Source organism: Sander lucioperca, chromosome 5 (assembly GCF_008315115.2).
Source record: "Sander lucioperca isolate FBNREF2018 chromosome 5, SLUC_FBN_1.2, whole genome shotgun sequence".
NCBI classification, from domain to species: Eukaryota; Metazoa; Chordata; class Actinopteri; order Perciformes; family Percidae; genus Sander; species Sander lucioperca.
The window spans coordinates 20,261,489-20,274,263 of NC_050177.1; the positions used below are offsets into that span (position 1 = coordinate 20,261,489).

Sequence of the window (12,775 nt, forward strand, 5' to 3'; positions counted from 1 at the left end):
ATTAACTACTGTACGGCCTGTGTGTACTTTGCCCTTTATAAACTGATAGCAATTATAATATATCTGCGGTTCATTAATAAATCAAGTCATATTAGCACCATAGCCTACTATCACTGTTTACTGTAAGCTTGAGGATTTGTTCAAAAATCTGTCTACTTGAGGATGTTTGAATTAGATTTTCTTTTACATCATTAATTTGATCTGACTTATTTATTGATATAACAATTATTATAATCATTTATTTACATATTTCCAACCGCATTTTAACGCAGCATTGCTCTTTGCTCGCTCACTTTAAAACATCCCCTCTTTAAATTATGGTCTTGTTTCTCTTATCTCTAAAAGTTAATCGGACTCAGATACCGACCCAATGAACTGGCTAATGAACTGGCTAACCCTAACCCCACCGCTCTACCTTGTAACGTTAAAGCATATGACATTAAAACTCCAGAATAATACAATAACACAGCTTCTTCAAGGATCGAGGAAGCCTAAATAGGAATAAATATTATATTTGCATGATAACATTGCCGTCATTGTCGTCATCAGTCCTTGATGACATCAACTCTTTTGTAAACAACGTATTTTAACAAAAATAAAAATATACCCGCGTAGCGGAACCTATCGTTCTCCTCCATGGATCTACACGCCCACCGGACGTTAATTTCAGACGGACCAAAACATTTCCCCGAAAGTTGACGTGGAGGTGTTTGTGTACAATGGCTGATACTAAAGTAGAAATTTCAACTGATAGCTCCACTGTAACACAGAACACAAATGCGGCTTCTCAACAACCCAATAACCCGCTGTCAAGGAAGCTTAACAAAATACTGGAGACGAGGCTTGACAATGACAAGGTAAGATGGAAGAGTTTAGCTTCTGGCTAGCCAGCCAACATTAACGTTAGCTGAAAATGCAAGCTAGTCGCGTCACAACTGAACATAATTCTGCTCTTAGGTGATGTTGTTGTCAACCACACAGGGAGAAATGATACAGTTCCTCACCCACAACGCCTAGTATAGACTGTATAAACGTGTGTGTCGTGGCCTAGCTTGTAGCCCCATCACAAACAGATTCCCAATCCAAGGTACTGAAGGTTAAGCATTAGTCCACGTTAACGAAGGGAAACGTATTCTGCCGGTGATTGATGCAGCTTGTTCCGCGCAGGTTTGTGCACAAGGCTAACGTATTCTCAGTGATGCAATATTTGTCACAACCAGGGTTCAAAATGAACTTTTTGGTCCACCAGCCGAATGGCTAGTGAATGTTCACATTTGACAAGCCACTCTATAGATTACCATTGCTTTTTTTGGCTGGTGAGTGAAGCAAATCTACCAGCCACTTGCATACTTTACCAGCATTTGGCTGGTAAATGGTGCTAATTCTGAACCCTGGTCACAACACCCAACTAACATGATATCGGTATATGTGCTTTCAGGAGATGCTGGAGGCTCTGAAGGCGCTCTCTGTGTTCTTCACTGAAAACAGTTTACGCACGAGGAGAAATCTTCGCGGTGACATTGAGAGACGAAGCCTTTCGATCAACGAGGAGTTTGCACGAATATTTAAGGACGTAAAAGAGGTAACATAGAGATTTGCAATAAAATACAGTTTATTACCCTTACACCTTAAAATACTCCTTTTAACCAGCTAAAGCGCCTGTGCAGTAGTGCTGGGCGATATGGAGAAAATCAAATATCACGATATTTTTTACCAAATACCTCGATATCGATACCGCAACGATATTACAGTCCTTCCAGAAAAATGCAGAGTTTTTTTGTGATTGTTGCGGGCAAAAATCCTTGATTATGTGGCACATTTTCTTAAAAAATGCGATGGAATATGTGGGATATTTATGCAATTTTGTGCGACGAAATTGCGGGAACTTGCAAAAACTGTGGTTTCATCATGGCTTCATTGCGGGGTTTTGCAGCTTTTCGATGATGTTCACGTCACTTCATAATGTTCCCATGGCAACAGGGGAAAATTGCTGTTCTTGTGTGAAGTAAACACATTTTTCAACTTTCTGCTAAGATATATGTGACTTTTTTGCAACGAAAATGCGGGGATTATGAAATCATTCAAGCCCCGCATATTTTGCGCGGAAATCGGCAATTTATGCGGCGAAAGTGCGGCGTATTTGAAAAAATGCGCCCCCCCCGCATAAATATGCGGACTTTGGCTGATTATGCAATGAATTATGCGATCGCATAATCGCGTTTTTCTGGAGGGACTGATATTATAGTGTTGACTATTGGTGCTTTCACAAAATATCTTTACACTTAGATTTTAGATAAATAATCATCAGTAATGTGGCTATAATGACTAAGTGGGTAAAGGCAGATAATAGAACAGCTACAAGAGTCTGGTAAGTTCAGAAAATGACATCACTACTGTAAAGCAGCCTTTAAAACCAGGAAAAGACAACACTTATGCCATATTACGATATTACAATATCCAAAATCTAAGACGATATCTAGTCTCATATCATGATATCGATATAATATCGATATATTGCCCAGGCCTACTGTGCAGTGATTCCTTTTTAAAGATGAGGTGGGTTAACAACTGTTCTCTCATTCAGGCTGTTATGTAGTTTCACATCCAAATTGTTAAAGGTCCCATATTCTGCTCATTTCAGGTTCATACTTGTATTTTGGGTTTCTACTAGAACGTGGTTACATGCTTAATGTCCAAAAACATTCTTTTTTCCTCATACTGCCTGTCTGAATATACCTGTGTTCCCCCTCTGTCTGAAACGCTCCATTGTAGCTCCTGTCTCTTTAAGTCCCCCTCCAGAAAAAAGCCCAGTCTGCTCTGATTGATCAGCGTTTTCAGGTCTTCCGCATCTGCGATCTTGGAGTCCTTGCATTGTCACTGCAGCCAGGGAATGACTGTAACGGCATTGTAGCGGCACTTTCTAGCTATAGTATGGTTGTGAGTCCTGACGGCTCGTTTAAAGGCACAGTTTCTGAATACGAACTTTGTGCATTTCTCTGTGGATTTGAGCATTTTGATACTTTCACAGTATTTATATAGCACCCCGACCTGCTTTATAATCAAAAAGATATGGAAATCTCTCTTTTTGCAATATGGAGCCAACAACACAAACATCAGGCAGGACACCTCACACCCCGGACACTCCCTGTTCACCACCCTCCCCTCAGGCAGACTGAGAACCCCCAGCACACGCACAAATAGACTCTGGAACAGCTACTTCCCCAGAGCTGTGAACATATTACAGAAATCATCCACACATACAAACATAAAAAGATACACACATCCCTTACCCCCCTTAGTGCAATCCGACTCTGTGCAATAACTGCTGTGTTTACTGTTTTATAGCTATTTATTGAGAACATGGAATGAATGTGTAAGTGCGAGATGTGCTTGGGTGAGTGTGTGTATGTGTATGTGTATATATATATATATATATATATTTCTTTTTTTACTCTATGCTGCTATTTGGAGAGGATGTAATTTTGTTGTACTGCATACAATGACAATAAAGATCTATCTATCTATCTATCTATCTATCTATCAGTCAATCACAGACTGGCCTGGTGTTTGGTGATTAGATTAAAAGTTCCCAGAGACACAGCTGTGATAGTGTTGTATAACCACAGATCCAATTTAGGAAGTGTATTTTAATGTTCAGGGAGTGACATGGAGTTTTAGGTTTAATGTTTAAGATTTTTTTGAGAATGTATTGGCAGCATCATCACAAGACCAACGACTGTAATGGAGCATCTGAAAACCTGTGATTAAAGCAGGCTACTTTTTAACAGTTGCGGCACTCGTTTGACTTTGCATGTGTGAACGGAGTTGCATCTGCCTCGTTGTTGTTGTAACTGTGACTTCATGTTCTCCATAGGAGCTTGAAAGTGTTCATGAGGATGTCCAGGCCATGAGCACATGTTGTGAAGAAATGACCAATAGATTAAAGGTACGGTATATCATCTCTGCCTGTTGTTTGAAATTCTCCTGTACATATGATGATATACTGAAGCTAGACTCTTCATAACAACATATATTATGTATATATTTGTGTATGGTGTGTATCAAATGTGAAACATCAATCTAACACGTCATATGACAGATTTATTACATTTCTTTTGAGAACAATGTTTGTAAGCCATCTTTTAAAAACACAGCAACTTCTCTTCAACAGGCTGCGAAGGAGCAAACTCAAGACCTCATAGTGAAAACCAACAAGCTGCAGGGAGAAAAGTGAGTTGAACCTAAAGGGGTAAACATGATGTGTGTGTGTTTGCATATGTGGGGATGTATGTGTGCATGTGTTACTGCCCAGGGTTAACCTTATAACCTGACATACAGTGCTCAGCATAAGTGAATACACCCATGCTAAAGGTGACTAAAAACAGGAATAAAAAAATCCTCTTTTGGAAATTGATCTTAATGCCTTAATTAAAAAAGAATTAGGAGAAATACAATCTTTAAGGACACCAATTTTCTTTGTGAATGAATAATGTATCGTAAATAAATAAATGTTCTTCCTTAAAATACAGGGGGCATAAGTCAGTACACCCCTATGTTAAATTCCCATAGAGGCAGGCGGATTTTAATTTTTAAAGGGCAGTTATTTCATGGATCCAGGATACTATGCATCCTGATAAAGTTCCCTTGGCCTTTGGAATTAAAATAGCCCCACATCATCACATCCCCTTCACCATACCTAGAGATTGGCATGGGGTACTTTCCATGAAATCATCTCTCAATGCAAATCAAACCAGCTATTAGGCTAACTGAAATAAAACCATGCCAGTCTCTAGGTATGGTGAAGGGGATGTGATGATGTGGGGCTATTTTAATTCCAAAGGCCAAGGGAACTTTATCAGGATGCATAGTATCCTGGATCCATGAAATAACTGGCCTTTCAAAATTAAAATCTGCCTGCCTCTATGGCACTTTAACATAGGGGTGTACTGACTTATGCCCCATGTATTTTAAGGAAGAACATTTATTTATTTACGATACATTATTCATTCACAAAGAAAATTGGTGTCCTTAAAGGTTTTTTAATACCTCTTTTTAGTCAACTTTAGCATGGGTGTATTCACTTATGCTGAGCACTGTATGTACACTCACCTTGAAGATTATTAGGAACACCCTACTAATAGCGTGTTTGAGCCCCTTTCACCTTCAGAACTGCCTTAATTCTTCGTGGTATTGATTCAACAAGGTGCTGGAAGCATTCTTTAGAAATGTTGGCCCATATTGATAGGATAGCATCTTGAAGTTGATGGAGACTTGTGGGATGCACATCAAGGGCACGAAGCTCCCGTTCCACCACATCCCAAAGATGTTCTATTGGGTTGAGATCTGGTGACTGTGGGGGCCATTTTAGTACGGTGAACTCATTGTCATGTTCAAGAAACCAATTTGAAATGATTTGAGCTTTGTGACATGGTGCATTATCCTGCTGGAAGTAGCCATCAGAGGATGGGTACATGGTGGTCATAAAGGGATGGACATGGTCAGAAACAATGCTCAGGTAGGCTGTGGCATTTAAACGATGCCCAATTGGTACTAAGGGGCCTAAAGTGTGCCAAGAAAACATCCCCCACACCATTACACCATCACCTGGTTATTTGAGTCAAAGTTGATCTTCTATCAGCTGGAATTAGTCGGCCCATTCTCCTCTGACCTCTAGCATCAACAAGGCGTTTTCGCCCACAGGACTACCACATACTGGATGTTTTTCCTTTTTCAGACCATTCTTTTTAAACCCTAGAAATGGTTGTGCATGAAAATCCCAGTAACTGAGCAGATTGGAAAATACTCGAACCAGCCCGTCTGGCACCAACAACCATGCCACGCTCAAAGTAGTTTAGATCACCTTTCTTTCCCATTCTGACATTCAGTTTGGAGTTCAGGAGATTGTCTAGACCTGGACAACACCCCTAAATGCATTGAAGCAGCTTCCAAGTGATTGGTTGATTAGATAATTGCATTAACGAAAAATTGAACAGGTGTTCCTAATAATCTTCAAGGTGAGTGTATATTTGAACTAAGATAGACATAATGAATCAGTGGAGAAAACAGCAAATCCAGCTGCCTTTGACTTTGTTTGCCTATAAGTCAAGTAGAACTTTATTTGTTCCCAGAGGGGCCAATTGGTTTTGCAGCAGTGACAACAGTAATCACAAAAGATCAATCAATCAACAACATATAATAATAAATAGTAAAAAACATAATTAAAAAGCCATATTTACCAAGCGGGGTTGGGTGGTCAAGCTGTTATTACCTTATCCTATTGAGTTTAGCAGTGAGATGGCTGAGGGTACAAAGGAGTGTTTTTATATCTGTTGGCTTTGACTAGTGGGGTTTTGAAGCGGGAACCAGAATGCAAGGTCTGAAACTCCAGGGGGGGGGGTGCTGTCAGACAGAATGGATTCTGCTTTCTTTAACAATGTCTTGTTATACAAATCGGACAGACTTTTTTGGTTGAGTACCCGTGATACTCCTACAGACCTTGGTACGTCAACCAAAATCTATGTCAATATGTAAATGAGAATCGCCCACCCTGACCCCCCCTCAACCCTGGCGCGGATTCTTCTTCTTTTTCCTTACAAACTTATTTTATACAATTTTGTTAATGCATTTTTCTGTTTTAGATTAAGAGAAGCATACGAAAAGATAAAACAAAAAGTAAAAATCGACTGTAAAACAAAGTCATCAGGGATCTGTCAACTTGCTCTACATGTTCATAATGTACAGCCTCAAATTGCTCTGTGAGCACTCCCAAGAACTTCAGTAGTAGTTTTAACAAAAACTGAACTTGGCACTGTTAATTGTAGGGCTGTTAGGATGGATTACATTGAACACGTTTTGTAGCATTTTTCACTTTCAAACAACTGTTGATATGGGAATTATCCGAGGGACTCAGCTTTTTTCTTAATCTATCACAGCAAGCACACGTTTCTCAATCTGATTGTAAAGAAAATGTAAAATGAAACCATAGGATGAGGCTGCCGCCCTGAACATTTCAACCAAAATGTCAGTGAAAGATAAGACGGCTAGTTTATTTTAAAATATCTGCCGAAATTTCAAAGAAATCTTGTACTGCCATTTTTCCCCCCGTTATCAGTTCTGAGGCTAGAAGTAATTTTGGAAACCTATCACACGTGTCACTGATAGGCATCGTCATCAGTCCAAAGCTAGACACAATCAGTTCACTCTCTCTTTGGTCTCATTTCCCTTCACACAGAAAATGTCCTCTTTTTCTATTTAAGTTTCCAGACAAATCAATCATGGCACACTACAGGTACGACATGGTGATAAGCGTTTATTGCACACATGCTGTTTGGAAAGTAGGACCTTGCTTGATGTGCTAGCACTTCCTTGTTTTAAAGGAGTAAAGTAGTAAATGAGTTGCCACTGTGTGGTTAATTAGAGCCATACCATTACACTCAAAATTATATAATGATCATTTGAAATATTTGCACAAATAAAGACATGACCCACCAAGTTTGAACACTGAAGGCCCAGACACACAGAGCCGACGGCCAAACGTCGGCAGAAAAGGCAGTTGGACTGATCAGTCTCCCCAAATTGGTCAAAAAAGTGCCTCGGAACACACCAAAGCAGCGAGACGTAATACATCTCCATAACAGCAGGCGGCACTAATCTGTATTGTTGCCCAAAAATGAAAACCAGCAGTTGATTGGACGAACACGTCACGTGGGTCTGGTTTCTCCGGAAATTCAAAGACAGACTGTCATGGTGGCTCGTTCAGAATACGATCTCATGTTGTACTAAAATAGTTCACCGAAACGTGTTTCTGAAAACATTTTAAGCGAGAAATAGGCCATGCAGTTGCTGAATCTGTCTTCATTTCATTTCAGGTCAATTTAAAAGATTTTCGTCAGATTTTGAGAGACTCTAGTCACGCTCATTCCGCTCCCCGTTTCCGGGTTAGCACTCTACCAATCAGATGGGTCATTTGAGTCCGACTGCCGGCAGTGCCCGCCCCGCCGATTATACATGTCAAATCGGCCAAAATGAAGGACGACGGCCCCTCGGACGGACGACGGCACGGAACACACCGAACAGACTCGAGTCACTGACCTCGCCAGACTGTCCAACGGCCGATTATCGGCCCGGTGTGTCAGCGCCTTAATACGTTGAAGAGAAAATTTCTAGTCTGTGAAATGCTGCTTCTCTTAAGTGTCAAAAGTTAGCGCGATATGGTGCAGGGCAGGAGGGGCTGGCAAGCACGTCTTTATTTTTGATGAGGAGGGATGAATGATTCATGAGCTTGATGAATATTTCTCCTGCAGTTGTCTATTTGCATAAGGAGGGCAGCACTCATCATTAATGAAGCTCTATTTGTTTTATTTGTCATGTCCTGTGATGTCTGGCCCTGAGATACACATCAAAGTAGTTCTTGTTTACCCTGCGTTGCTCCTTATCTCATTGAAGCCAGGCTATTACAGCTGGAGAGCAGCCCGTCACACTGTTCCTGTATTTGAGCATTTGCATTGAGATTTGCTGACAACACTTATTAAGAGCCATCAGATATGCAGATCCAGTACTGCGCACCATGGCATAGAGTCATGAGTGGAGTCAGACAGTGCATCTCTGGTATCTTTGTTTTTGGTTGAAAGCCTGCCAATAAAATTAATCTAGGTATCATTAATCTATGAGTTAGGCTGGGCAGAGTGTTGACAGGGAATTTGATAATGAAACTCCTTCTCCTGTTGGCTGATAGCTGAGGGGTTGGGGTTGGGGGTTGGTTGGGGTTTATTAGAATTTTGTGGCGGCTGTGAGCTTACCGCTCAGCGACCGTGTGAGTTGACATAGAGGCGCGGGCAATGATAGTGTAGATTTCTGGCAAAAGACACCGCTTACAGCTGTGACGTATCGAGGCAATTCCATGCTCCGATGGCACAGCTGCAGGACCTCCTTGACGTAAAGGTGACACGGGAGGGGAGGGGCTCTGAATCTGAGAGCAGTGAAAGACACCAGCGGGGACAAAGCCACCGGTGAATCCGTGCTGACACAATGAATGCATTAAAATATGAAATAAACATGTCGTTTTTGTGAAGGGTTTCTTGTTGAATGTCAGAGGTTCTACTTGAATGCCCTTCCGAGTGCCCCCACTCCCCTCCCGTCTTGTCTTTTTCTTTGCATAGTGGTCCCGTTGGGAACTGCTGTCCATCTGCGTGACATTTTCATTCGCAGAACTACAATGACCCCACAGCCAGATGGGATAGTGTCGGCACGCTGGGCTTTGACCTTGTCTTTAGTGATTGTGTCTCAGAAGAGCTGCCAGGGGAAGTGTGCAGTCAAGCTGTCCTCCTTCAGCCACCCACCAGTCAGCCCACTGCACCACACCTCTCCAGTTTTCTCGGTCACATCTATTCCTGGTCACACAATCCTCTGCAGTCCCAGGCCACTGTCTTTTTGTCGTGTTGTTTTTGTACGTTTCTCCTATTGACCCTTATTAGGGCTGCACGATATGAGGAAAATATGCGATAACGCTGTTGAATATCGCGATAACGATATTACTTGCGATAAATAAACAGATATCAATATGTACTCCGTTCTGCATTTCTGCTGCTTTCAGTATTCTGCTAAAATATAACAAATTGCTTGTCGAGTTTAAAACAAACAAAATTTCCAACATTCTTTAATTGAACAATTTAAACATTGAAAAAAATCTATCTGAGTGAATTTCGCGATATGTCGCAGCCTTTTGCGATGTGTTTATTCGTTTATAGCCAGTTGATATCGCGATGACAATAAAAAAAAAAGGATATACAGTATCATGCAGCCCTAACCCTTATTATAGCAGTATAATCTGATATTTTGTGCTCTGCAAAGCTCTGCAGATGCTCCTGATGTGTATTTACCCGACAGAGCTGGCCTGTCCTGGACTGTTTGCTATCTTATCTGCCAGTGGCGCTGTGTCATTTGTCAGCTCTAATGAAACGGAAAGGAACCATTGCTTACAGTGTGCAGGAGCAAAGGTGGGAGAGGCGGGCCAGTGAGAATGGACAACCTTTGTTTGTCTGCCAGCTTTAAGGCGTGCTGCTCTTTTGTTTTGGGCTGGTCCTGTTCAAAGACGCTGTCAGCAAGAGCAGTAAATAGGTGTTGTGTGTTGTTCCATAATGAAACGTAACGCTACCCAGCTGCCCTGCACTGTGTGATCTTTGCATTAGCGTGACATGTTATCTGCTGAACAAGTTGAGACGTCTCCCAAACGGATGTTTCTGTGAACTGTATGGCCTCAGCAGCAGCCCGAGCTGAAGGAGCCACTCTGTTGGTTTAGTTCTCCAGCTATTACTGAACCACTCAGGCAGCTACAGTAGGCCTACTTGGTTGCATGCCATAGAGCAATGTAGATACATGTAGTAACCACAACTAAGAGTTAACCGCTTTGCTTTTTGGCTTGTAGCAGCCACTAGGGGTGGGAATCACCCCCATGATACGGTATTATCACGATACTTATGTCCCAATGTGATATTATTGCGATATATTTAAACATATTGCAATAATCTGCGATGCATTGCAATTTTTTAAATAGTATTTTTTGGGGGCTTTTCCCTTTTATTGTACAGTGACAGTGGGTAGAGATGATGGGGGGACGACACGCAGCAAAGGGCAGCAGGTCGGATTCGAACCTGCGCCGCTGCAGGACTCAGCCAACATGGGGCGAACGCTCTTACTGGGTGAGCTAGAGGCCGTCCCTACATTGCAATTTATAAGATTTTTTCCTAATTCAAACTAAGTCCCCAAAGAAAAACTTTGTCAACATCTGTTTTATCTAAAAAGGTAAATTTGACTAGAAACTCAACTGCACCATCTAGTGAACTGGAAAAACAATTGATTTTATTATTCTAGTCCCAAAAAGTTAAATTCTCATGTGCACTTTATATAATAAAAGACCGATCCTTGGCGTCCGTGTATCGATACAGTATTGCAACGGAAATTATCGCGATACTATGCTGTATCGATAACCCCCCATCCCTAGCAGCCATTTGCTTGCCGCAGTAATTCCTACAGCATATGATGAGTGTGTGTTTTATGGCGCTTTTCCATTACATGGTACCTGCTCGACTCGCCTCGACTTTACTCGCCTTTTTTGGTTTTCCATTCCAGGTTTTCCATTCCAGTCACGGCAGTTTACTGCGGCGCCGCTTGTTTTACAGTTGTGATGTTCATACTTGTGCGCTGGTGTGTGCGTCGAGCCGGCATATAAGACGACCAGCCACGCTGAGGCGGTACTAAAATCTGCAATGGAAAACGGACGCACAGTGTGTCGAGTCAAGGCGAGTAGAGTCGAGGCGAGTCGAGCAGGTACCACGTAATGGAAAAACGCCATTAGTGAGACCATTTTGGTCCTGAAAACAAAGCAAATGTTTAAGTATGACTTCTGTGTAGGTCATTACTAAATCAGGAGCTCTGAAACCCCCGAGAGAACGATCAGGGACATCAAAGTGAAAATGACAACCTGGGTAATATGACACTTGCGCCTTATTAAGGCTCAGCAGGCTGTTAATGAGGGTATGGCTGTGAATGTGCCTTTGTATTGTCTGATAGGACTGTGATCATTGGCGTGTGGCTAACTAACAGCTTTGTGGATGCCACATTTCCACGCAAGCCTTTGAAATGGCCACTAATAGATTTTAATGGATGATCAACACACACGGTTTACAACTTCTGAGAGGGTTTAGACATACGCTTGTTACAGAGAACAGCTGATCTTCTTCTTATTCATTCTGTGTGATTATCATTCAGAAATGTCTTGTAAATCTAAAGAAATCAAATGTGTAATTTAAAAGAATAAATGAAATTTAAATGTTTTTCACTGGTCAAGTTTTTATAAACTTGGTGCTGCACCATCAGCTTATTAAATAGGCTTTGGTAATTTCAGTGTTTCAGTTTTGACAAAGCTGTTTATGAGATTGTGCTGCGTTATATTGCTTAAACGATTTCTGTGCTTGAACAGACAAAATCAATTGGCCTGCTTGAGAAATCTGAGCACGCACACGCACACAAACGGACCTAAAGAGAAACATTGTAACTTGTTTTCATCCCATCATGTAACATTATGTAACCTGGATCTAATTTTACTTTGCAGAAAAGCATACATATTGAGTTCATCCTTTGAACCACTAGCCTCCTCTAGAGTCTCTACATACTTGCCAGTGGGACACTGCAGATTCACTCAAGGATGTTTCCTCTCTCTGGTATTTGTTAATTACAGTCTGGAGAAGAATGTGTCATGTCCTGACAGCGCTGTAGAAAACGATCCTGCTGCCGCTCCACCACCGTTCCCTTGCTCTCCTTTGCTCGGCTGCTACAGCTCCCGCGGTACCCCTCTCCTCACCTTGTGCAGGCTTCGCAACCTATGTCTTTTGTTGTGATTAACATCTTGGAGGAACAGGTCTGTCACTTTTGGCCTGAGCTTGAGAAATTGGAGGCATTTCTTATCTTCCAGGGGTGAATCTGTTTGACGTGTTTTCTCTGCTGGTGCTTCCGTTCGCAACACGCCAATGGATAGAAACACTAATGAACAAGGGATTGGGAACAATTGCTGCCTTGAAATGAAACTCCCGAGTTCATATTTCTGACATTGGAGCAGAGTAGTCTCGCATTGCCAGATATCTATCTCCACAGCGCTGTGGAGTAAGGTCTGGCCCCTCCACACATACATTCTGGGATAGGTGAAAAAACGCTCTGGGTTGTTCCCATTTCTTTAAACCAATCACAATAGTCTTGGGCGGCGCTAAGCTCCGCACGCAAA

The 12,775-nt window shown here is 41.7% G+C and overlaps 1 protein-coding gene across 1 annotated transcript in view; it reads left to right on the plus strand.

Moving 5' to 3' along the window:
• The first annotated feature begins 581 nt into the window (after positions 1 to 581).
• Positions 582 to 12,775, plus strand: part of cog6 (component of oligomeric golgi complex 6) — a 33,653-nt gene continuing 21,459 nt past the window's right edge. The window contains exons 1-4 of the mRNA XM_031297491.2: positions 582 to 857; positions 1,439 to 1,582; positions 3,875 to 3,946; positions 4,172 to 4,230. Of these exons, the coding sequence (XP_031153351.1) occupies positions 720 to 857; positions 1,439 to 1,582; positions 3,875 to 3,946; positions 4,172 to 4,230 (413 nt within the window). The 5' untranslated portion in view covers positions 582 to 719. The remainder of the gene's footprint in view (positions 858 to 1,438; positions 1,583 to 3,874; positions 3,947 to 4,171; positions 4,231 to 12,775) is intronic.